At 41.7% G+C, this 26971-nt stretch overlaps 3 protein-coding genes across 12 annotated transcripts in view; 2 read left to right on the top strand and 1 right to left on the bottom strand.

The window, feature by feature from the left end:
- zmiz1a (zinc finger, MIZ-type containing 1a) overlaps window positions 1–5939 on the top strand; it is a 108455-nt gene extending 102516 nt beyond the window's left edge. For 9 of the 10 annotated variants that reach the window (XM_084375076.1, XM_084375072.1, XM_084375077.1 and 6 more), the window contains 8 exons: window positions 43–148; window positions 320–480; window positions 571–638; window positions 740–808; window positions 898–1181; window positions 1505–1698; window positions 2963–3244; window positions 3486–5939. In XM_084375076.1, the coding sequence (XP_084231202.1) occupies window positions 43–148; window positions 320–480; window positions 571–638; window positions 740–808; window positions 898–1181; window positions 1505–1698; window positions 2963–3244; window positions 3486–3593 (1272 nt within the window). In that variant the 3' untranslated portion in view covers window positions 3594–5939. The remainder of the gene's footprint in view (window positions 1–42; window positions 149–319; window positions 481–570; window positions 639–739; window positions 809–897; window positions 1182–1504; window positions 1699–2962; window positions 3245–3485) is intronic. The other variant, XM_084375080.1, reaches the window with a different exon arrangement.
- Window positions 5940–8647: 2708 nt separating this feature from the next.
- Window positions 8648–11122, top strand: ppifa (peptidylprolyl isomerase Fa). The gene is made up of 6 exons (XM_084375902.1): window positions 8648–8877; window positions 8981–9011; window positions 9106–9194; window positions 9278–9374; window positions 10595–10670; window positions 10784–11122. The coding sequence occupies exons 1-6, from the start codon at window positions 8731–8733 to the stop codon at window positions 10917–10919; spliced, it is 576 nt and encodes a 191-aa protein (XP_084232028.1). The 5' UTR covers window positions 8648–8730; the 3' UTR covers window positions 10920–11122.
- A 1415-nt stretch (window positions 11123–12537) lies between these two features.
- The window catches only part of zcchc24 (zinc finger, CCHC domain containing 24), a 37475-nt gene continuing 23041 nt past the window's right edge, over window positions 12538–26971 (bottom strand). Inside the window, exons 3-4 of the mRNA XM_084375516.1 lie at window positions 20677–20841; window positions 12538–17358 (exon numbers count right to left, since the gene is read on the bottom strand). Coding sequence (XP_084231642.1) covers window positions 17245–17358; window positions 20677–20841 — 279 coding nt within the window. The 3' untranslated portion in view covers window positions 12538–17244. The remainder of the gene's footprint in view (window positions 17359–20676; window positions 20842–26971) is intronic.

Raw genomic sequence — 26971 nt, forward strand, 5'->3', positions numbered from 1 at the left:
TAAATAGACTGTTTGTCTCCATGTTCTCGTGTTGCTCCGCAGTCCCACCTGTTTGTGCTGCAGCTGGTCCACAGGCCATCTGTGCGCTCCGTCCTCCAGGGGCTCCTGAAGAAAAGACTCCTTCCTGCAGAACACTGCATCACCAAGAGTACGGCTCGTTTTTGTCTCTTCAGTGTAGTTAATATGCATAAGTACATCTTAATTACACAAGCATACACCTGTTTCTCCGTATGGTTTGCTTTGAAATAAGGTCTTGAAGTGCACCAGCAAGTGTGCACAAAGTAATCCCCTCCCTCTGAAACACTTTGTTTTTTTTTAGTTAAGAGGAACTTCAGCAGCGTGGCCGCCTCCGCAGGTAACACCACACTCAACGGGGAGGACGGCGTGGAGCAGACGGGCATTAAAGTGTCGCTGAAATGTCCCATCACCTTCCGACGCATCCAGCTACCCGCACGAGGGCATGACTGCAAACATGTCCAGGTTTGTTCAGATTTGAAGAGGCGTCTAAACTTTATGGTTCATGAAATAGGGAAAGATTATTCTAATGGATTATGACGTTGTTCTCCACAGTGCTTTGATCTAGAGTCCTACCTGCAGCTCAACTGTGAGAGGGGGACATGGAGGTGTCCTGTGTGCAAGTAAGTGAAAGGTTGTTCTGTTCGAGGGGATGTAAAGATGGGATTATGAATAAGAAACACCTCTAATGAGTTATATGTAATGTGTTTTTTTCTCCTTTCAGTAAAACAGCATTATTAGAAGGTCTGGAGGTGGACCAGTACATGTGGGGAATCCTTAATGCCATCCAAAAGTAAGCTGCCTCTCTTTCTCCTGCTAAAATCTGGACGTGACTTTGAGTCCATTGTTTCAAAATTAAAAACACACCTTCTCCTCTAACAGCTCAGAGTTTGAGGAGGTCACTATAGACCCGACATGTAGCTGGAGACCTGTCCCCATTAAGTCGGAGCTACACATCAAAGAGGACCCCGACGGACCACTTGCCAAGCGCTTTAAGACCATGAGCCCCAGTCAGATGACCATGCCCAATGTGATGGAGATGATCGCCCAGCTAGGGCCTGGCCCCGGCCCAGGACCGGGACCTGGCCACGGACCAGGCCCCAGCCCCTACCCCCCTCACCCCGGTCAACATGGCAGCGGCAACGGGGGAGATTACCCCGGAGCAGGTAAAGAAAAGCAGCCAGGATCCTGCTGTGTAGATAAATTTGTTGGGAAAGTGAGCTGTTTTGCATTTTAAACTACTGATGTGCCTCCAGTGCATTAAACAAAGAAACAGCCCCAAGGAGAGTTTTGTGCTGAACCTGTTTTAAAATGTTGTAGCTCATTGCTTTGATAAATGTTAGATAACAGTAAAAAAGAAGAGCGTGTATATCCCGTTATGTAACCGCTTTGAAGAGATAACTTTTTGCAACAGTGGGGATTCATCAGCGAGTCAGCAAACTGCACTGAGCCTCCTGATAGAACTGTGTTTGTTCTTTTGTCCTTCAAGGCAACGCTTACCACAGCCAAGGGAACTTTGACTTCCCTCATGGGAACCCCTCTGGTGGTGGAGTCGGAGGAGGAGGTGGAGGAGGTCCCCCCATGAGTGACTTCATCCAGGGCCCGCAGCTCTCCCATCCCCCAGATGGACCTGGTGGTCTCCTCTCGCAGGACAAGCCCCTTAACCACGGCATGAATGATGCAGTAAGTACAGCGGGGCAGTGGTGGAATGTAACTAAGTACATTTACTCAAGCTCTGTACTCGGTACTTTAGTTGAGTATTTTCACTTAATAAATAAATAAATAAATTATACTTGCTGGCGTTGTATTTCATACGTGTTGCCAAAGCACAATTAGATTATGAAGATTAAGGATTAAAACTAACAACAACAAAAAATTCACAAGTTAATAGAATAAAATAGACAATTAATTAATTATAATACTGATGAGTCTATGGTACGTCACTAAAACAAAGTTTACAGTACTTTGTTTCACCATCGTCAGATTATCGTTATTTATCTTATATAGCAATAAATAGATATATTACCTCATTGCCATGCATTCTGCACACAGCTGTGTTTAAAAAAGAAAAATGTGTTAATCTTTAGACAGGAAGCAGCGGTGCCCACACTAGTTTGGTCAACAGGGCCCGCCAGAATCAACAAAAAATGTACGTTCCTTATAGCTGCTGTAAACTTACTGCTAAAAACATGTTTAAAAACCCTCTTGGATTTGTTGGAAAATGAATCTTCACCAAGCTGAAAACAGGCAGAACAGTGACGCCACACTGTCAATTTTCAAAGTTGGCTGTACTTTTAAAAGAAGTAGTAGTTAAAATCAGCTCAACCTCAAACATCTAATTCAAAATACACATTAATACAGCAGTAATATGAATCCATAAACATCATATATAAAAGTGATAGTAAAACTCTGACAGGGACCATTTTACTGCACAGTGAGTATTTTAACAGTATGGTATTAGCACCACTGCAGTGCGGTTGACTTCCAGGGCTGCTTGCTTTCTCAAGCCATTGCACCAATAACTGTTTATGAGAATAGAAAGTAGTTTGTTCTGACTTTTACATCTCTTATTTATCTACTGCTGAGCATTTTTGTCCTGTAGCATAATTCGTTGCCTTAGTTTGTCAAAGAAAAATCTCCGGACAATCTGTGCCACGCTGAAATAAGAGCCTCAGATTTGTTATCCGAACAAGGTGCAGCCTGTGCCTCTAGCCAGCATGTGTGCTCAGTCATGCTCACATGCTCATGTCACCGTATAATGTTGCAGCTGTACATGTCTGCTGATCACAGCTTCCATTTAGAAGGCCTGTTCCATATTATTCACGCTGGAACTCATTTCGCTTTTCCTCTCTTTCTTCCCACGCATCCCCTCCTCCTCCTTCCTAACACCCTCTCCTTCACTCTTTCTTCCTTCTCTGGCTTTCTGTCTCCCCTTTCGCACCTGCAGATGTCCCATCCCGATCAGTCCCATAACTCCATGCAGCAGATCTTGCATGCGTCTCCCCACCCCGGCAGCCAATCAGGGCTGCCCTTACATCACAGTGGCCAGTCAGGGCCGCCCTTGCATCACGGCGGCCAATCATCGCAGCCCCCTCGCCAGTCGCAGCCTCAGCCGCAGCCTCAGCAGCCTGGGCAGAACAGTCACCCGCACAGCGATCTGAACTTTAACCCCTCCTCAGATGGGCAGATGGGTCAGGGAGCCCAGGATATGCCTGAACCCTCCCTGGATGTAAGTGTGCCCGCCCTTGGGCACCCTGAGCTTCCTGTTAACAGCTAACATTGTCTGGTGCAGCTGCTCTCATCTCTTTGCTCTGTTTGTGTTTGACTCTCAGATTGCTTCTGAGCAGCGCTAGCTGTCTTTATGTGCACACTTGAGCATGATTCTAAGTCATCCGGCATTAGAAAGATAAATATCTTTTCAGGTTGTTTAGCCACGCCGCTCATCGTCTCTCTCTACTTTTTATCCACAGCTGCTTCCAGAGCTGGCCAACCCAGACGAGTTACTATCATACCTGGACCCCCCCGACCTCCCCACCAACAGCAACGACGATCTCCTCTCCCTCTTCGAGAACAACTAGCCCTTCTCCCCCCCCACAAACCCCTCTTGCACCTATACAGGAGTCGTGACGTGTTTGACTGTCCGTCCACAGACACTTCACTGACCTCCTGTCGACACTTCAAGCGGCTTCCTATGCTCACGCACGCACACACATACACAGTCTCTCAACAGATAATGTGTGGCATAGGAGCCGAAAAGAGGCGCCTGTTTGGGAACTCGCAGGGAGAAAGCAGGATCGCCGCACTCCCTTTTTTTATTTCCTTGTGTAAAGATTCCACGCACCAGTTCCACCGCCTGACTCGAAAAACACACCATTTACAGCCATGTTGGCGGGCACTAAAGTGATATTATATATATACATATATGATATTTGTGACTTTTCAACTGAAAACTGTGCAGCTATAATCATCATGTGTAAACAACACAGAGCAGAGACAGACAAGTGTTGTAGCTTTGTTTTTGTTTTGTTTTTTATTTTAATTTTCCCATTGTGAAAAGAAAACATTGTCTTGTAAGAGTGTTTTTAACCTATTTGAAATGTGTTCTTCCAAAACTTTGGCACATGCCATGCCCTTCGACACCCGGACTTCTCAGTGTGTGTGTGAGTGTGTGTGTGTGTGTGAGTGTGAGATGAATAACTGGAATCATCAGAATCCGAGCACTGAAAGGAAAAGCTAAAACGTCCTCCAGTGTCAACAGAGGAAAAGAGCGCACATTGTGCAATGTAGTGTGCGTGCGTGCGTGCGTGTGTGAGAGTGTGTGTATATACCTATGTGTGTGTGTATGTTTACGTGTCCTCTTTTGTTTGCCTGCGAGCGTATGTGAAAGACAGCGGGGAGAGAACGTTAGAGACGGAGGAGGGAAGAAAAATATTGGATGGAAGAGAGGGAGAGAAAACAATCCACTTTACGAGCTGACTCAGTTCTTCTCCTCCAGCCGGTCTGCAGTCGTTCTCGTTGTATTTATTGTAATGTTTCGCTCTTCCTCATCAAACTCAGCACCATTTTGTTCTCAAGTGCATGTGTGCCAATGGCTCCTGTTGTCTTTGTCCAGCCTAAACGTGCTTGATCAAATCATTTTCTGTCATCTTTATATTTATTATTTTAAAATCATTTTTTGTTTGGTTTTTTTTATTACTGTTGTCCTTTTTATGTTTGTTTATCTTTGTCCCACATTGAAATTAATCAGTTACACATCACCAAAGTTGTCCTCACCTTTTTCTAAGGTGTCCGGGCCTGGATATTATGTCGTGTAACATCCTACAGGCGTCTGCAGAAGTTTTTAAATCACTGTATTTTATAGAAACGTCTGTGTGATTGTACTGATCTTTCCTTTTGTCGTTTTGTTACCGTTGAACTGCATCTTTTTGGGAAAAAAAAAACACATCCTGCATGATCCAACAGTGTTTCCAGAGCTGTTGTATATACCCTTTGTGAATACTTTGTGACTGTACAGTACTGTACTTATCTATTACTGGCAACTACACGGTACTGTATGTCTGTCGAGGACTACACACACTCACAAACACACAGAGTCCCTCATAACCAGTCCGATATTGTAACAAATTGATCCAAATGCACTCTCACTGGCCTCGTATTGAGTACCTGTGTATTGTGTACAGTTTTTCCATGACCCTGTGACAATGCATCAGTGGAAAGACATATTTAAGTTGCTCTGCAGGCATGTTTAAGAGGGTTTTTTCCCCCCATTTTGTTTTAAATACAAATCAGTCAGGTCAGGTCCAAATTTCTCCAAAAATGATTTGTTTTAATTATTGGAACAGGTGACCTCTTCCTCTTTATTTAAAGTGAGAATGTGCAAAATGTCCTCTGGATTGTTTTGAGGCCTAATAATGAGCTTTTTGATAACCATACCTAGCAAAAATGTATGTATTTCCATCACATTTTATATTGTTTTAAGTTATTATTTTTGTCCCGTGTTTTTATGACAGCTATAATTTGGTTTACACAGTTTTATGCAGTACAGTTCATGAATTTAAAGTATACTGTATGTTGTCGGATTAAAATCCCCCCATTTGAGATTTGAAGAACCAAATACTGATCTTCAAAACTGATCACATCACCTGCATATAACACAGCTGAAGGATCAGATGTTGTTTTTGTGTTCGTCTGTATGTTTGTTGAAGACAATGCACTGCCGCATTGGGATGTTTTATTTCCCTACACAGTGTGTAACTGTAAGTGTAACCTTTCACAGAATCACGTCTATAGTAATCTGAGCGACACAAATTGTACTGTCTGATTGCAGACGTCCGAAATTGAGTTGAGGATTCAAAAGAGAATGCAATTAATATTGTAAAATTAAATTTAGGGGGAGACCCCCCCTTTCTATTTGCATTACGAGGCGGGAGGTTGTGGCAGGGGGTTGGGGGTGGGGTCGGGGATGTACGTGTATATAATGTAAATGACAAATAGAGACACATTAACAGAAATGTATTCATTTTCTCCAGGGGGAGTGTGCATAGTGTATTTAGAATTTGTAAAGCTTCCATCCTCCTGTCAGACATTGAATTGGCAAAATGAGTCTGTGTTTGATTGCGTCTGTGCAGACCTCTCTAACCACGCCTGTTCATTTATGTAAGATACTTTATGTGCCCCTCCACGCGGGGTTTCCAAGAAAAAAAGACATTTTTCCTTTGTGTAATATTAAACTTCTGTGTATTTCTCTATTACCTGTGTACTTTATAAAGGTGCTACAAAATTATTCAAACCTTTTGAGGTATAATTGGGACTTGGAGACATCGAGCTTTGAGTGGCTCTCGAGGGTTGTTTCCAAATTTACAGTTTGTAAAAGATTTTGTCAAATTTATAATTTTTATGCAATTTGGCAAGAACATGCTATAAAGGTACAGTCTGAAGTGATTGGCACAACAAGTGGCAGTTGTCTCTTTGGTTTTTGTACATTCTATGTACAATCATTTCATATCCGAAACTGGTCAGAAAACATTGTGATTTTTAGTCTTGCAAATCTGTATGTAGTTAGATGACGTGACATCCTAATATTTATCTAATAAATATGTATTCAGATGAAACACAAGTAATGGCCTCTGTGTCTTTTGACATACGAAGAGCAACCAGCATGTAGCCCGTTAAATCATTACATATTGGACATAAAGAGGACTGTAATAAGTAAAGATCCACAGAATTTGACATTACATTAATTTAAAACTCATTCCACATTTTATAGTGTTTGTTTTACAAGCTGGACTATCACAGAATAACCATTAGGCTCTTTGAGGACAATCTGACATGTCACAGCAGGACGAACAGGTGTGAATAATAAAATCAACTATGGCTGAATTCCATTTAGCTGCTCCGGTTTCAAGGTCCTGGTGTCGTTAACATCATGACCTGTGATTTTCAGGTCGACATGTGAGCTGTGACAAAAAGGCCTGTTACACAGTTTTTATAACTAGTTGAAAGAGTAGAAAGCAACAAGTTTTCTCTGCTCCCAGGAGCTGAAATGAATACTGAAATAAGGTAAAATGATTTAATCACTTTAGCGAATAATATTCTCTATTCTATGGCTGAGTCAGGTCAAAGTACCTGAGATCACAATTCAGACACTTATGATGCTGATGGTAAAGTTCTGTTTTTGTTGAAACTTTTGCAACATCTGGCATCATCAGTAAAACATCTTGCTTAACCTTACTTACTTACTTAAACCCCTCCTTGTCTAGAAATATCCGAAAGAACGATTCATTTGCAGTTTCAAAGCCGTCACTGTTTGTCAAAGCAATATATGAAGTTTTGGGCTGGGTAACATCCGAGCTAAATTTGACTTTGGGATGATTATGAACAGAATGATCATTTTCATCATGCCTCTCACTTACAATATGACCGCTTTACAAGAAAAATAAAGAGAATAATAAGGTTACACAAACCATTGCTGATCCATACCTGCTCTGACATGAATGCAGGTAGGTTCAGCAATAAGTATTTGTTTAAAAGTTGAGCTGGTCGTCACAGTGAATAGTTTGAAGCAATGCAAATTGCACGAATGCAAACGACATCAGAATGGAAAAGCTCCTTTTCGTTGACAGCTCCCTTAAATGTAAATATGGCTGGAAGAGAGAAGCCAATTGTAAAATTTGCAAAAGTTATCATCTATCCCAACAGCCTCAGAAGTATATCAGAAACGACAGCTGGTTAACTCAGACAACTTCATCATTATGAAGCAGGCTATGAAGATATAAACACAGAAATAAAGATTAAAAAATGTGGATAAATATACTTAAAATAAGGGGTCGACTGATTGGGCTTTTTCAAGGCCGATACCAACTATTAGAAATCAAGGAGACGAAAAACGGTATGTGGGACTGATATTCATTTGCAGTAAAAATGAAACTGTCAAAATTTCAAACAAATAGTCATGAAGTAAATCTGAGTACAATTTACTCAAGTACTGTTGTCAAGTACTTAAATACAATGTTGAGGTACTTTACTTGAGTATTCCATTTTTCTGCTACTTTATACTTCCTCTCCACTACATTTATATCATAATTTAGTTACTAGTTACCTTGCAGATTCAGATTATTCAGTGTTTAAAGGCTATTAATTGTGGTGTTTTACCAATGTGAGAGGATGTTGCATCAGAACCAAAGTAGCACGTTTTTAAATTAATTTTATCAGCAAACTGACAGAAAAATCACAGATACTGATAATCGGGAAATGCAGAATAATAATATTATTATTATAATCAGCCTGGGACGATAATCGATCTACCCCTAAATCGCTTCAATTTGTCTTTTTAAAAAAAGTTTAAAAAGTTGGGCTTAAAGGTTTAATATTGATGTGAGTAAAGTAAAATCCTCATATTAGTTTCACTTCCTCTGTTTCTGAAGCTTTCAGCCACTTCCGCTGGCCTTCCTGGATAAAGATGCTCAGTTGTCATGGAGGTGGCTTTGTTACCACGTCATCTAACTATAAACTTCCTCATATGATGCCCAACTATAGACAGAAACTCCGGAACAACACCTACAGTGGACCAACTCAAATGAAGCTCGCTCACTTCCTGGTTCTGCCACGTGGTGTCGCTGTGTGCCTGCCGCTCTGTGTGACGTCACATGTAAACAGCAGCAGCAGCAGCAGCACCCATGGCCTGCAGGTCCTCCTCTCCCTGTCAGCTGAGCAGCGATGTTACAAGTCAAAAACCGCATCAAGTACAGCTCAGCAGGCATCGCTGCTGCGAAGCTGTTTTCCTCTGGTGGCCCCTCCGAGAACCCTGTCGTGTTTCTGGACGTCGAGGCTGACAGTGAGCCTCTCGGGAGAATAATCATTGAGGTAGCTAGCTAGCTCGCGTTAGCCTCTCACAGTACTCACTGATAAGGGCATTGCTGAGTGTCAACACTTCACTTGTTTGAATGTGATTTGTGTTATCTTGCAGTTGAATGCAGATGTAGTGCCAAAGACTGCAGGTATGTTTACTTATTCTTCTCAGCTAACATCTGTTTTACTCAGTACATAAAGAAGTTTTCACCTTCCCTTCACTTGTTTTCAACTCATTCACAGCAAACTTCAAGGCCCTGTGCACTGGGGAACATGGCTTTGGATACAAGGGATCTGTGTTTCACAGGGTCATACCTGAGTTCATGTGTCAGGTAAGACCCACAGTGAAGATGGTGCATAATAAAGTGCAAAGTGTTCATCATGTGGTCCGTTGTTGCTGTGTTTTCTGTTGCAGGGGGGAGATTTCACCAATCACAACGGCACAGGAGGGAAATCTATATACGGGAAGACGTTCAAAGACGAAAACTTCAAGTTAAAACACACTGGTCCAGGTACATCTCCACAACTTCAGTCACACGTTTAAGTTAGACTACAATCCTTTATCCATCATTATCATCACTTCATACAGCTTTATATTCATACCTACAGGATCATACAAGTGTATCTGTGTCTGCAGCTATTATCTTATATGTATGTATGTATGTGTATATATAATATATATGTATACACATTATATATTAATACAAATATGTATCTACCCGGGCTTCCTCACACCCCTCTCCACATTTCTGTGCATCTTCAACTCCTTTCCTTGCCTCCTCTTCCTGTGTTAGTCCTCCCACATGAGATGCGAGAGGAGGATGCGTAGAAGAGACACGAGGTGAGAGGAGTCGAGGCAACAGACATTTTAAAAAAATTAGACATCCTTGCTTCAGAGCAGTGTTTTAAAACGACGTCAATTAGACATGATGTGTGGCACAGCTGGATCTGTCCAATGTTCTGTTATAGCCTACTGCTGTATTTTATGATCTCTGCCAGATGAGCAGAACAGTGTTCATTACAATTTATATATTTACTTTAAATTCAATTCACAATGTGGCATGACTGTCTAGGTAAAATGTCTCTTTTGGTCATGGGTGCTTAGAAAATCTCCGCAAAGGATTCACCTGTCCATCTTCGCTCAGCTCCTCCAGCAAGCCTCCTCTCTCTTCACTCCTCTGTCCTTGAGAAGAATTTTAGGAAGTGAGACATCCTTTAATATGGCATGCTGAGATTGTTTCCCAGGTCACAGGCAGGAGGACGGTGGAGAGAGAAGTCAAGAGGGCACAAGATAAATAAATAAGAAGAGCCCTCAGTATAATATGCCAGATTTTGTCTGTATCTTAATACAGCAGCCTCTCCACCAGATGGCAGTGCCCAATTTCATGCAGCACTAAAACCTCCATTTCTATGGATTTTGCAATCCCCAGGTGAATGACCTACTTTCCTCCCGAGTCAACAAGCACTAATCAAAATAACCCCTTTCTTGAATAAACTTCGTCCACATGCTCATTATTGGGCGCTTCATTTCAAAGTGTTGCATAATCACAATTTGCGTCAGTTTCAGAAAAAGATAAACAGGCCTTCACCTCACACGGTTGTTGATTCGTGTTGTGCTTCTCTTTTGCCAGAGGCCTGAATGTTCTTTGGCTCAGTGGTAAAAGGAGGTCAAGATCTCGTTTGACTGCATCACATTTAATTGATTTACTTGTTGGCTTTTCGATGTCTGCAGGAACGCTCTCAATGGCAAACTCAGGGCCAAACACCAACGGCTCCCAGTTCTTTATCAGCACCACTAAAACTGAATGGTAAAATACTTTTCAGAACATTTTAATTTGTTGTCTCAGCTGTTCCACACGTCCTCTCCACATTAAATCACTCACCAGTTACTAAAGTCACTTTTTGTCTCTTTTTCCGACAGGCTTGACGGTAAACACGTGGTGTTCGGGCAGGTGAAGGAAGGAATGGACGTGGTCACCAAGATGGAATCGTTTGGTTTGCATGACGGTGGTGTGATCAAGAAAATTGTCATCACTGACTGTGGGGAGATCAAATAACAGTTAAGGACACATGTGGACTGTCGGATGACTCAGGATGCAAAGATTTACCATTTACATTATCTCACATCCGGTATTCATGATCACGACCTCATGAGTCAAGGTGGAACGGTCGCAGATGATTCTGTCCTTTCCTATACTCTGATACTTTTTTACTGTTGTTTATGATTTTAAAATGACTATTTTGTGCTCTAAATAAGGTATGAAATATTTGTATTGTGTGTTTGCTCATAAATAACACTTGTAATGAAAAGACTGATACATTTTTATCTTAGTTTCTACACATCCCGGCTTTTCTATGGTTTAACTTCGCCCATCTACTTTGTGTCCTAAGCCATCCGCTATTTAAAATGTTCTTATTGTACAATTACCCTCCATTTACTGCCAAATAAATGAGCATTTTCAGATTTTACAAGCTCTGTACAGGACATTTGCTCTCATGTGCCACCAGCCCTGATGGTTTTTAAGGCTTCCTGGAAACGATCCAGCAGCTTTTTTTAGACACCGGCTCTCCAGCACCACCGACTTCCTGTCCATCAGAGCAGGATGTGACATCATGTGACATCCACCTACAGCAGAGCTGAACTCTCACATGAATGCAGTTGACAGATGAAGGACCTGTGGGCTACAGCCTCATTGGACACAGTGAATGCAGATGAATTAATCTGCTGGAGCCATGAAGGAACCTGAAAATGTCTTCAGCCTGTATGTGGGCTGCTCTTCCTCTCGCTGCCTCTTTATGTGAAACACAGCGTCTGAAGGAGAGAGAGAGGCAGAGAGAGGAGGAGGCCAGGACATGTCTGAGAGCCAGAGACTGGGTGGTGCTGCTTATCGAGCTAATACTTTATGAAAGTAAATAATGAAGGGACGTGAAAAAGCAGCTCTTGCCCCTAAATGAAACCATATGCGCGCTGACCTTCCACCGTTTGTTTGAATTCTCAGATTACGTTGTTGCTATAGAGACCTCTCAGCCCTCGCTCTGTTTGAGCTGGAGATGTTGTAACAAACTTGATATAATTTGGGTCCCCCACCCTCTGGTTTAGTTTTAGTTATTTGGAATGCACGTCCAATATTGTGCATGGAAACTTGGCTCCAAAGGCGGCGGCGCTGCGGCCAACGTTTAATACACATGCAAAACAATGACATCTTTACAACTGGTACAAGCTGGTTCTTCTGCTGTTAATGTCTACTTTATCATCCAGCACCCATGTCAGCGGGTGTCCTCCTTTTGTGTGTGTTTTGGTTTGCCTGTCCACACTTTGACTCAAGGTGTTGAAATCGAGTCCTGTCAGCTCGATGTGTCTGTTATCTTTCAGCACTTCCACAGAGAGTGAAAAAGTTTTACAAGTGTGCTCTTTCTGCGTTACACAACCACCATGAATAATCCATTTAAAAAACCTCTTTATCATAATCTATACGCTTGAGTCTTGCGTAAGCTTGCACTCAGAGACCCAGAGCACCATGACGATGGAAACATATACTCTCTGTAATGAATATTATACAGACAGGAGCTCTCAGAAAACAATGTGCTGCTTTTGGCTGAAATCAAACTCCAGAGTGAACACCTCCCAGTTACTGGTAACAACAATTCAACAGAGGACCCAAACCAACAAAAACCACATAATCCAAGCACTTCTAATTCAATATGACTTTTATTCATCAAACTCTCGACAGCACTAAAGCACTAAAATGTTTTCCCAACTAACAAATAAGGCACATTTTGGAATGCCGTTTCATGGACATGAAAAACAGACCTGTGGTCTTCTCTCGAAACCATGACTGTCCTTTGTTTCCCCAAAAAAATCATCATCCACCCACCTCACGCCTGTGTTCTGTCCAATTCAAATATTACATTATTGCAATACTGCATTACAAACATCTCAAGTGATACAGACAGTAAAGAATACAAACACAACTTTCCAAATTGACCACGTAAGTGTTAACACATTACATTCAGTAAATATGTATTATTCGTAGAGGCTACGCTAGCGGTAAATGAAATACTTGAGGACTACTAACGATCAGAAGTTGCTGATAATGTTAAAAACAATATGTACTGGAGCAAACTACTGGATTTAAATAAGTAATACATTGCACAAAATAATATTTCATTCGAAACCAAACACATGCACATGCAAACTCTAAAATAGTTCTTTGTCACACACGCTTTCTTGACAAAAGTATACACTCCCTAAACTACTAATAATAACACTGTAACATTTTATAATAGTTTCTTGTCATTGCTGCTTTAAGCAAACTACATCTCACAGTTTAACGTGCTTATACAGTGGTGAGTATCCGTCACTAATCGAGAAAAAAAACAAAAGTTTCTGCATGTTAACACAATATATCTTCATAATATTGTTTACAAAATGAATACATGCGACTGTATGGATGTAAATGGCAGCTCATAATTAGTTACATGAAGCAACTGAATAACATTGTGGGTTATTCAACACTGATAACATCATAAAACATAACAAAAATACAATGGCTTATAATTGAGAAAGGGTATTAATTATGTACCAGCTTTATTTTTTTTTTAATAATATTCTATGTAGACATCAATATTTCCTTCTTAGTGAAACTTTGTTGCATATTCTATACAAAAAGTGTTGTAAAAAATCTTTCCATAAATATTTCTGCAGGATAAGCCCTCAGATTATTTAAAAACATTAAGAGAAGAAAAAAAAAACTCCCAGCTTTGTTTATTTCTCAGCAATAGGCCCTTCTTCACACAAAAAAAGCTTCAATATTGCATAACACTTTAAAAGAGCTACTATCCTTGAAAATGATGGCCATCAAATATATACATACAACAGTCTTATCTTTGTCAGGGAAATAACTCTTGAGTTTTTGCAGATTGCTTTAAAATTTTCAACATCTATTAAGTGTTCCAAAATACACATCTCATTCATAGAAAATAACAAATTTGAACGGAAAAGGTACTAGAAAAGTCAAGTATATGTAATTCAAGACATTACGTCTGAAAGCAGAGATTTCTTTTTTGTTGTTGTTGTTGTTGTTGTATTGTATCAGCTGCTTCCATTGGCTCTTGATTTGCCTTGATACCATGTCTCTGGGCGGAATCAAACTCTTAAACTTCTCATTTCTGTTCTGCCAGAACTCTGTGAATCACAATTACATTGTTATCGGTTTATGAGGTTAGTTCAAAAGGCATCATTGGTATCTATTTCTCTCACTACAGCCACACGAGAGCATGTGGACAACAGAAGTAAAGACCTGTTAGGTTAGAGTCGTCACACAGAGCAAAAGAAAGACGATGGTAACAGTAAGAAAAATGGATTGTTCCCAACAGTAGTGGGTTGAAAGGAGTATCTTTCATTCAGATTAGGTCTTTAACTTGCAGTGATAAAGATGCACAACTGCTCAATTCCTTCTTTTAAAGGGGCACTCCACCAATTTTAGCTCAGGTAACTCGTTGAGGGGGTTAAAACTCGGACTGTGAACACAGTTGTATAACGTCTTCTGTAGATCTGGGGGACCTTTGCCAAGTGAAAATAACCCTGACAGTGTCATAATTATGTAATCAGGGTTCCCTCATTTTGTTCATGTTCTTAACAAACTGCCTGCGTCACAAAGTTTAAAAGATGGGTGCACGCGGGAGGTAAGTTTGGAGACTATATGGAGCTCACATACACGAAGTTAAGTGCGTTACATAGTGACAGTGTGAAACAGTCGCAGTGTGGTTAGCTTTAGGAAAAGATCATGGTTTTGGTTAAAATTAGATTAATTTAGTGAGGAAAATACATTAGTTTTTTTACTTCGAAGCCTCACCCTACTGTCAGAGGAAACGGAAATATGATTTCACCGTGTTCAGAACATATCACAGTGCCATCTTTGTTCTACTAATTAGGGAGGGTTAATGTGTCGTGGCCCTGGAACATGGCCGCAACCACAGCTCTGAAGCAGGGTCTATTGAAAGAGCTGCATTATGGGAAATGTAGGAGCCAGCGTTTTGGAGCTTGAGGTCAGAATATCTCAGCCTCTGTTGCAATTGACTAATCTTTAGTGTTTCCTTCCTACTAAATCACTGGAGTGCCCTTTTAACTCTACAGATGGAATTTAGCTAAATTTCCCCAAACTGTGCGGTACCATTATCAGCCACTGCAAACTCTCCCCCTAAGGCAAGTGACCATGTATATTTTTTGACAAAACCCACGGTTCCTTGGATAAACACAACTACAATAGATAAAAAAAACAAAGAGTGAGGTCCACAGTTTGGTGTGCGACTCCGTTCTGTTGTGAGGATCGACTAAGAAATAACATCTTTGTTGATATTCCATGACAACAGACCACAGTAGGATTGTTATTGCCAGCTGGAAATGCTGTTTCAGCCCGTGCCTCCAACCCAGCGAGCTGCACTGAAGCGAACACCCACCGTGCCAGTTCAAACTGCTAATAGAGCAGCTGAATCGTTTTCTTGTCCTTTGTCACATCTTGAACCTGCGTTAAACTTACTTTGCGTCACAGTTACCACATGCACGTATTCTGCTCCAACTCCGAGCCTGTCCTCACGTCTTTACCCAATTTCAGTTGGCCTCCAGGTCCTGATACTTCAGAATGATTTAAATCTTTTTAAGGCACATACAGTATGTTACAGTATAAAATATAGTCAACCAGCTTTTTATAAGGCTACAAATACAGTACATATAAAATAGTTCACAATTCCTATAACAAGGTTCCTTGTAAGGCAGGTTTCTGTACATCAATTTCCTCTGTAGTGCTCTATGTGTGCACATTGATATATGTAAACAGGATGTGTACTTCTCTTACTTTTAAAACAATGGTTTATAACAGCAGGCACTCATAAAAATGAATTGAAGCGAAAACTTGAATTCATCGTCACTTTCAATATATCCTCGAGTCTTCAGCCTCACCGCACCGCAAATCAGCCCTTCTTTATCAAATCTTTCTCTCAACCAACCTGAAAACCATTTGCAGTTCTCCTCCTCTTCACCTCCCTCTAAACACTCTCAACACTGCAATCTTTCATCTGACGTACTTTTTAAAAGGCCTTTAGGAAAGTTTCCGTTTCGCTCCTCCAAGGCTGCGAGTCATCAAATGGCATTAATGTGAACTCTAAAATATCTCTTTGAATCTCTTCCCAAACAAACATCTCCTTTCATATTTGACTAATTTGGGGTTATCTGGCTTTACACATGAACAGCTCGATTGTTTCATAATGCAAGTCAAATTGTGGCAAGCAATTTTTTCCATTGAGAAATGGAATATTCGACACTGGCAAGAAACTGTGCAGACGGCAAAGATCAATCTTAGTGAAACTACTGTTGTTATGCTCTCAGTTGACCTCCATGTGATTTGAAAATAACACGACGTTCCTATCTAAACAACATCTACAGATAACTGAGGATTTGTGTGACAACAAAAACACTCTAGGAAGTGGGCGAATGAAACCTTATCTGTTGGCGACGCGCTAAATCTAAACGAGGAGCGACTCGACTGAACCTACAGTAGTTTCTAAAGACAAGTGGAAGCAGTTACACAATAATGTGATATACAAACATACAAAAAAAAACAACATTTCTTTATGTCCCAGTTATAAGTCAAATTGCACACTAGACGACAAGAAAATAAATAGGCCAAGTGTAAGCTAGGGATGTATGGCACATTGTCCCTCAGTTAATTCACAGTTAATAAGATGTGCTGCTGACCCTAATACGGCAAGACATCAAAGGCCTCCTATACATTATACCATCGTGAGAGGCCCGGGTTAAACGTTCGTCACATTACCACACACTTCACTCGGCAGGGAAATGGAAGGCAGATCTCTGTAAACAAAAGCCAACAAACCCCAAAGGCGAGGTAATCTATTGAGACCAATACTGACAGTGACACCGATGAAATACATGCCAATACAATGATGAGCTGTTGTTAGACATCAAGTTCGGATCAATGGGGTTATGATGCATGAGGCATGAACACGTCACTGATTTTGGTAAGTTTTTCTCTCGATGAAGATCACTTTAGGAGTCGGATTTTTAACACGTTCCTCTTATTCCTCGATGTAATCTTCAATAATGTCAGTGAAAAAGAAACATAGGGGCTAAAATCTGTGTTCCACTTGTGGTTGAGAAAAGAAGGGAGAAGGGGTTAGAGCTACTGTCTGTATTTAAGGCTTCTGAGAGATGGAGGGGAAGACGTGAGGAGGAAAGGACGCCGTTTTGTGTGCATGGCAGGGATGTGGGGAAACCGGGGCGAGAGAGCAAGTTTAACAGCCTTGATGGAGGATGAGCTATGGGACTTGGGACACAAGTTGCTCTCTGACTCTGGATAAAGACGATTATTGCACACGGCGGCAGTAGTAGCCCAGGACTTTACATTTCTCGCACAGGTGCTGCGGGTGCTCCTTGCTCTGGTCAGAAACATCCAGGCCGTCCGGCTTCTCTAAAGGACGCTGAGGATACAAACAAAAGGACCAAAAATGAGTCAGATTAAACACCGGAGAAAGCAAACTAAGCAGCACACACACAGTGTAAATCTCTGAGCTTTGCAAGCAGTCTATTTGGCACCAGATTCATCTTAGCTATACGCCTAACAACCTTGGCCTCCAGCATTACTCCCATATTCTTCACAGACCAGACGTGCACTAAACTCAATTAGTTGCAGAGATATGGCAACACACCACCAGCTCTGGAAACTTGCAGCACACTTTAACAACCTGGTATTAAAGAAAAAGATCCAGTATGCATTTGATCATGACGACCTGTATGGAAATATCAGCAAACTGCTATGGCAATGGCTTTCTTGGAATCATTACTGAAGACAAAGGGAATTTTTCTAGGCCAGCAGGTTTAGAGGTTATTTTCACAATCCGTCTGGAAAATTAAATTTCCCATCTATTGTTCTCTTCTTGTTAGAGCTTTTAACAAAACCGCTATTTATTTCCAAGTGGTCTAACTAAAGGAAACCAGGTTACCATGGGTCACTAGGAGGAGATATTTCAGTCGTCCACTAATGAGTCTGCCAGGAAGTATTGAGACTTTACTATCGGTGCGTCAAAGACATTAGGTCCTCGAGGAAAGCTGGAAAATCTGATGTATATTTTATGGGGTCCCCTCAACTGTTAGAAGGAGCTGGGTTCAAGACCCTGTGCTGCAGGCATCGTCCCTGCTGAAGTGTCCAAGGAACAAATCATATACTGTACACGTGTGAGTGTCATTTTAACCTGCAAATAATGAGATTGTTGTTGTGCAGGTCGAAAAAATGACTTCAAACGAAATGCATGGGCCCTAAAAATCATATATCTAGTTTAACTGATAAAGAACTAAGACTGAGATAATGCTGGTTTACATCTATAACTGCAAAAATGAACGTGCAATAAAATACACTTTATTCACTTAAAATCCATAGTTTTCTCAAGACATTGCCTTTTACTGTCCTAGCATTGGCTGATGCTCCAATGGTAGGGTCATGTAAATCCTGTTTTTTTGACTCGTGTCTGCAAAGTTTCCACTAAACACAAAGTTAGGACACAACCTGTGCAGCCTGAGGGGCTAAAACAGGTGCAAATAAAATTGCTCACTGGTCACAACAGAAAGTGGTACCGCAAAATTCACCTGCACGTTTGTAAAATGCTGTGCTATATGCTTGGTGATGAAGGCTAGCGACTACTCTCTAGCCTAGTTAACGAACTACAGTAACTGGTGAGCTAATGGCTAGCACCCTAGCAAGCCAAGAACATGCTAGCACTTGTCAGTAGCTTTCTATTTTCTCTGTAATGTGACATTTATGATATAATTCAACAAAGAGTTGTTTAAGAGGGCAAGAGGCACCATTGACTCTAGTCTTATGACCAGTCTTCTGTTGTGGAGGTGTTTACTCTGAGGGTTACAAGAAGATGTATTGACCAATACAGCTAATAAGCTACATTAGCTTCCTAAATTTAGATGCTCTCTTCCCTTAAAGCACTCAGCATCGTCACAACGCACAAAAACTTTTTAAAAGATTTACTACTAACTTACTTTACCACTGCCAGGTAAGCTTTTATTATATCAATCAATTATAGTTACCGAAGCGACAAAAAAGCATTCTTAGCTAGCAAGCTTGCCTATTGTCAACTATCAGTTAGCATACTCGTTAACTTGAAGGGGAAACAAGTTCACAGTTTATTTAAAAAAACGTATTGTATTACCGACTCTTGTCTCACTTTTCTTTTTCGCTCCAACAGAAGAGGGTTAAATAGCGATACAGTTAGGACGCTACGTTAGCTTCCTCCATTTTGGTTGCTCTTTTCCCTCAAAGGTCAGCACTGTCACGACGTGCAAAAGAAGATGTACGACCAGACCTTAGCCTTATACTGCTGTGAGCACATGGTAACAATTGACGACATTTTGACCTACTCTTTGGATCTACTCATCTGATTATGTTATTAACTATGAAAAAAATATGATATCAAAAAGGGCGCCATCTCCCTCTCATACCCAGTGGAAATCACGCTCTGGATTTAACCCAAATGAACTGGGCATTCAGGAATCTCTCATCTAAGAGAGACCTATTTTATACATGTGGATGGGATTGGAAAATACATTTTCAGGTTATTTATGGGAATCCGCAGGGAAGGAGGGAGCCGTGCTGAGAGGCTGAGCTCTTTGATACTCGAGGACACGGAGGTTAGTGGTCCATTTCAAACGCTGACAGGGGGAAATATGTTAAGTGGGTGACATTGCAAATGCGGGGAATTTGCTTGCCTGTGTGTAGCTTTGCCACAGGACAGAGAGGCAAGGAAGGATGAGGTTTTCTCACCAGTGAACTCAGTGGAACAAAGTGGTTTTGTTACTGACGCCTTGCAGTCTTCCACACGTACCTTTTCATTCATATTATTGGTTTAGATCTCACACTGATTAAGATGTAAATGAATAAACAAATGATCTGGAATAAATAACGCATTAAGTTTCCATTGTCAGGGAACGCTGCGACTCCTTGCCAGAAAACTTAGGGGATATTTGTTGAGCAGTTTGCCTTCTCTGTTTCACTTTATGCAAGTGTTAACAGAGTGGAGCACGGTCAGCCGTGGTATTCAGAGAACGAAGAGGGCCTCAAGCGGTAATCCTAATTTTATTTCAGGAATTGGAATTGGAAGAATGTGGAAAAGCATAAATATTAAAAGATGAAGCGCTGAGCATAAATATATCGCTCACTGAAGAAGACTGTGGATTCCTTCTCAGGCGATCCATCTCTTTAGTCAACAGGCTGTTCGAGGTTAAGCCGAACAGACAGCTCACCAGCACGTTAATTCCCTCCGAGTGTTCGCTGTTCGGAAAGTCACTCCCCGGCATCTCGCTTAATATGATTTCACTTTTTCGTATTATTACATGTGAGAGGAATTTCTGCAGCTGTGAGCCTCAATTACCCCGGAGTTAGTTTGGGTCTTGGAACCATTAATAAAGAAATATTTGTTTTAAAACTTGATGACATTCAGTAAATAATCCTAAACTTTTATCAGTCAGGAAACGTAATTAGTTTGTTCAGTGCTGGTTTATTACCAAGGCAAACGCAATTGTTAGTGGTATGATTTTTTTATTCTATTTTAATGAGGCCATCTGGAATATCCTCAAGACAATTTGCAGCCATGCAAACCAGAGTCTGGACCCTGTTAACTTTGGTAGAGACGGTTCATTCTCCCACTTAAACAAAGAGCATGAGTAATGCTTTTTACTTTCAGACATTACTGCAAATTGTCAGAAAGTGAGTGTCACAGTGTACGTTGAAGTACCTGCTTATGTGGATAGACGTTGATGTGGCATTTGATACATTCTTGTCCCATGTTGGCCCAGGAGTTACCGCTCATCCACTTCCTCTTACACTTGGGGCACTTGTACTCTCCGAAGCATCTCTTCTTCCCCTGGTAGGGTGTCAGCCCCTCACCTTTGGGTCTGGCCTGAAACGGAAGATAAATAAAACAATTACTTTTGCATTCTTGAACAGACAAATCAAACCTTAGGCGTGCAGAGAAAAGTGCTGTGCAGAGAGTTCGGCTTTACATTTTTTGAGCTGTACGATAACGGATGATGGGCTTTGACAGCAGGGTGTGTCCACACTTGTCGTGCTAATATATCCAACTTTCATACAGCACACTCCTACACACAATTTTGGCACGATCGGTGGTTATGTAATTGACATTTACTTCCATTACAGCTGTGTTAAATTACTCCTCTGATTCTCATGAGGGAGATGATTACGAACAGTCAGTCAGCCATGAAAAAGCACTAGCCTGCAGGGCAATACTTTTTGGGAGGAGCCGCTCCGATGACTTCATGTTGGCATGACTTTATTTAGGCCACTATAACAGCATTGGGGGAATATAGACTCATTTTTCCCTGAAAAGCATGTCACAAACAAATGTACTGCTGATGTAATCAAAAGGAACCCAAATGTAAAGTGATTAGTAAGTTTGTCAGAGCTTGTCGTTATCAATTTGCAGCCATCAAAAAAAAATCTCGTCAGAACACACGTCAGCCCAGTGACAGTCATCATCGGCCCGGGCGTGGTTATTTTGGTAAACGTAATCCTTCTATGTGGAAGATAAACATTGTAAATGGAGTCGGGAGGAGTTGCATTACTTTATCTTCTATTAAACTACACACACAGACTGTATCACTGTGCAGCCAGAAGCATGCATCTGCTCATGAACGAGGGGCCTGTGCTCGCGACAGCACGGGATGTTAACATTAATGGCGTCCTCCTACAGCGACTTGTAGTGTTAGCTTAGTTAGCTAGCCTCTCGTCCATGAGGAGATGTGACGCCCTCTTCTGAAAGGAAACCGTTCCTACATGAAACTGCTCACAACAAGGTCTGTGGATTATCTTAGTGAGTAGCCGGGTCATGATTTCTGAAAGAGAAATAGTTGTTTTGGCCATCTAGTTTGATTATATTTGAGAGAAGGCAGACATCTTTATGACTGATTTATTTAAAACTCTCACCAAAACAATCTAGATGGATAAAAAGCCCTACAGTTAACAGGAAAAATATGTCATTTTGATTTTGTGGTGAACTGTTGCTTTCATGCATAGATGGAAATCTGATATGACAGAAAAAAGTAATCTTAATGCGCAGCATGCAACTGATGGCAGCTGTCCAGAAAGTTAGGAAATACTCAAAGTGAAATCAGACCCGTCCAGTCCTGATCCCCCTGCAAGACTGCAGATTGTTTGCACAGTTACTTTAAGATGGGCTGCAGGTTTTCGGTGTGGATGGAGGAGGTACAGGGCGGTGAGAGTGAGAGGAGGGGTACACAATGTATCCCTGGTCCCTGTCCCAGCCTGTGTGTGACTAATAGGAACTTTAATCAGCAGCATCTGGAGCTGCCCTAATAGACGTCAGCACCAGCGAGCCAACCCTAAGTATGAGCGGCTGTGCTTCAATCTGGCCCCTCAACAGCATGACCTCAACCCCACTGTCAGCTTCGAATCTCCCACTGTGACAGCACGCAGGCTGGAAAATCTGACTTCTGCTGGCCTGCAGCACACCAGCGTATACACACCGACAGGGATGTCTTGATGCAATCAGAGGGCAATCTCAAAGACAATGCCATGGCAACGTTTAGTTTGGACGCCCTCCTCCGAATGCTCTACTAAATGTGATGCAATTTTAAACAGCCTGCCATTCTCAATCTTAAAAACACCGATACACAACGTTTTCTAGGTTTCTGCTGCAGTACGACTAACCACTAATACATCTGTCTGTTGTGAAGCTTGAAAACAAACTGTGATGATGGTGCCACGTGTACTTCCCAGGAGGTCTACAACCTTAACCTCTCGTTATTCATTTGGAAATTCTGACATAGTCAAATTTCCCATTTGTTCGAGAGTGAAAAATCTCTCAGCCAGGACTCAGCAGGACAGAAACAGCGCTCATCCTCCTCATGATCATTCCTCTCCCACTCCATGCTGTTTCCAGGGTTTAGCCTTGGCCTTTGGCTGCATGACATGCTCCGTCTGCAGCTGAGTGCTTTCAGATTCGATACAACCCGCCGTTGCAATCAGTTCGAAGATGCTGCTGACATGCACACAGATAATGGGCTTTCTATCTAATCCAGATGAAAAAGTAGATGTAATGTAATGACTATTAGGGTTGGTCAGTTCTTTCCAAAGGATTAATCAGTGACTATTATCTTTAAAGAAAACAGTTTTGAAGCTTTTCTTTGTCTTGTATGATACTAAACTGAAAATATTTGGGTAAAGATCTGACAGGCTGTTTATATGTGGCACTTTGAGCTCTGGGAGATTATAATTATTATAATAGGCCTTTTCTTTATTATCTGACATTTTATTGATAAAACCACAAATTGAAAAACAATGCAGATTTATCAATAATTAAAATAATCACCAGTTGATAAATTTAAATACAGACTGTAAATTGGTAGAATAAGTTTTGGCTTGCACTTGAATGCAACCCAGTAGAGTGCATACCTCTGCCAAGGCCCAACAGTCCCCTTTAATTCAATCAAGCCTAGTCCAATAACAAACTTGATAGCCTTGTACCACTCTACACTATAACGGTGCAACATCACCAGAGTAACTGCTATCTGCTGCCAACTGTATCTGCCGTTAGCCAGTTAGCTCAGTTAGCAGTCTGGACCAGGGAAGTGTCTGTGTTCACACTGCTAGCACAGGAGCTCTGGACTGGGATGGGCTAGCTGGTTAGCATGCTAAACGTGCTTTTCAACACAATACACAGATGTCATAAAGTCACAACTGTTATTCCCTCACATTCTGTTGATAATGTTATTTTAGATACGTTTTGAATGTTTGAAACAAAAATTCTTACGTATTGCACCTTTAAACCACCCTTAACTGCTTGACCAGATCTAGAACTCACTCATAGGTGCCCTATCTTGAGATGCTAAAGAAAGTGAGGAAAAAATCCTGGATCTGTCCTTTATCCGGACCTGCAACAAAAAGTGAATGGGGTCTATCCTGTGATGAGACCCGTCCTCCATCCAGGTTTTGTGGAATTCCGTTCAGTAGTTTGTGTGTAATGCTGCTAACAAACCAACCAGCCAACAAATGGACACCAGTTGAAACATAACCTCTTGGCAGAGGTAACAAACCAATTCCCTCTGCAAAATATGTCACCTCTGCCTTTCATACTGCACATGCACATTCAGATTACACAACTGCAAAATAACCCCAAACCTATTTGGACATTTGGAGTTACAAATGAGAGTATTATACTCACACTGTGGTCAGTCCATTGCATCAAGTTGCCTCTCCTGGAGGTCTTAGATGATTCTCTGAATTCATAAACTCTACAGCCGCAGTTAGTTTTTTGCGCATTCCCATGGATGCCCAAACACGTGGGAACAAATGTCACAATAACATCTGGACTGTTGTGCCACTGCTGCCAACAGAGGCAGGCTAAGAAAGCTAGATTTACAGCAGAAGCTAATGATGGAAGCGTTGGGTTTCTTCATATATATACAGACATACTGTACATAAAGGGCCTGTTTTTCCAGCTACATCGGTGCATTGGGGTACAAATCACCGCCCTCAGATGTAAACACTAGAATGGCCTGGGTAAATGTTTGAGTGAGGTTTGATTTCCAGGAAAATGACCACGCTTTGCTGCCTTTAAAGCAACATTTACAAACCATTCACAATACACACAGCACAATGACTAATTTAATGGAACTGCGTCATCACACCACACAACACTCTGGTGATGAGCCTGCACAGGAGGAAGTGTTTTGTTTTCCTTTGCTCTCTACAAATAAAGCCATTCGAGCTCATGCCAGGGTAATGGACACATCTGAGCCATTTAGAGCGTTTTAGGCGTCCTCAAAGTGGAAGCTAAGCTCTGAAACAGTGAATCGGCTGATGGCGTCTGTGTCTTTGTTGTTTGTCATATCACTTTGACAGTGCTGGCTTGCGTCGAGTCAATGTTTGTTTATGTCCCCGAGGCTTGAGCTGTTGAGATAAGGGTCAGTGTGGGTGTGGGTGTGGGTGTGTAGGATACAGTGTCCACAGAGGAGACGGGGTAGCTCCATAAGCACAACTCGTTGACTGCATCCTCCTCTGGTCCAGATCACAGCAGGGACTCATCATATCAAACACACATGCACGCACTCTACGGGTCAGTGAACTGTTAAATGAAGCATATACACACATGTGATACACACATTCACTGATGCAATCTGTACGCAAAACACGGCCACACACAATGACACTCTCTCTCTCCCCCTGACACACACACACACACACACACACACACACACACACACACACAGTCAACTAATTCCACATCCACAGGTTTTCATACACTCTTGAGACCCGACTGGAAAGTCTCGGTTTCCTGCATTACTCCCACTCAAGAGTTTAGTCCTTCTACAAGGACACAGATCATTCTCTGGCTTATATCGCAGGATTAATGAGCTCACAAACTGCAATAAATAGAATAAACAGAGCTGCGCGAGAGACAGTAAAACCAAAAGGGAGACGAGAATGAGACGCGAGAGAACACGATGAACAGAAACAGGAGAAACACTGAGAAGGGTTCTGTGATAAAGGGGGTCTGAAAACCTGCTGCCCGAGAATCACATAAAACACAAGCAAGAGAAAGAAAAGTGGACAAATACCACAAGCCCCGCAGTCGCCCGAGCCAAGTGTGGAGAGACCCTCCAAATCAGCCCCTCTCAGGAGGGTGGAGAAAGAAAAGGAGAAACTGAGAGAAAGAGCGAAAAGAGAGGGAGGAAGAAATCTAAATCCAAAGCAGATGGCCTCCATAGGGGCAGAACACGAGAAACACTGAGAGCCGTCGTAAAATCACTGCTCTGCTTTCAATTAGGCCATACATTTCAGAGACACAGAGAGAGAGAGAGGTGGGGGATAAAACAGCGTTAACTAGCCGCTGTACTATAGCTCTGGCCACAACTATAGAGGATTGGACTCATTATCATGTGGAGGAATGTGAATTCTCTGGAGGGTCCATTTTAAAGACGCATATGTTTTACAAACACAGATATTAGGAATTTGAAGCTTGCGTCCTATTGCAGGTACTGAATGTGAATCTGAAGAGGTGCGCTTAAAAAAAAGCTATCCCGGTCTAGACAACACCCACTGCGACGTCTCTCAATTTCAGGGTAATTCAGTTAATACCGTGAAATTGATCAAAAGGTATGCAGCCAAGGCATCCACCTCTGAAATTGCAGTTTGAATATCATTTTGCCACAAAACCATCTTGCAATTCTGCTCCAGTGTAAATCGTACAAAGATGTCTATTACTGACCACTGGGAAAAATGTGGTCCAGACCGCTGTCTGGGGCCTAAAGGTGATCTTGCATTTGTGTTGCTCCTACATTCCAAACTAAGAGTAATGACCACTGGACAGATACCAGACTGTACACTCTCAGACACTCGCCCCCAAAAACCTGAACCCTTAATCCTCTGTCTCCAGCAACGGGATAGGTTAGCCTTGGTTTTAATATTAGACGTCCCTTCCAAGCCAAACTTAAGAGGAACTATTCTGAAAGACTTTCAAGGTTGTGGATGTGGGATTTCATACTTTCTGACATATACCTACAGTTGATCTGGGCTCCATATGTTGCCCACAGACAACAAACACAAAGAGACAGTGCTGACAGTGAGGCTTGGGTTTTTATGCTAATGTCACATGCCATTCAGCGGTTTGTCCGCTTCTTTGAGAAAACAAGGGATTTGGTGGGTAAAACAACGTTGAGGCTTTGGAAAATGCTTGGCAGTAATTGTTGAAACCACTTTATGATCTGGATTTGGGCAGCAGGGTCTCAGGCTCAGCAATGTATGAATAATGCAGTATCTGAATGTTTAAAATGTCTTCAGATAAACCTAAACGTTTGAGAAGAGGGATGACGAGGTGATTTTATCTTCCCATCACTGCACCGTAGAGTTACGTGATCACAGACCCCCGCAGGTCAGTGACTCACAGCATAAGCCTCCCATTCAAAAGAGAGAGGTGCACTGTAAAGCCTGAGGCTGTTTGTCAGACCACACCAGAAGGAGCGCGGCATTTGTCGGGTCATTTGGGACAAATA

Source organism: Pagrus pagrus (genome assembly GCF_965226575.1).
Source record: "Pagrus pagrus genome assembly, chromosome: 15".
Taxonomy (NCBI): Eukaryota; Metazoa; Chordata; class Actinopteri; order Spariformes; family Sparidae; genus Pagrus; species Pagrus pagrus.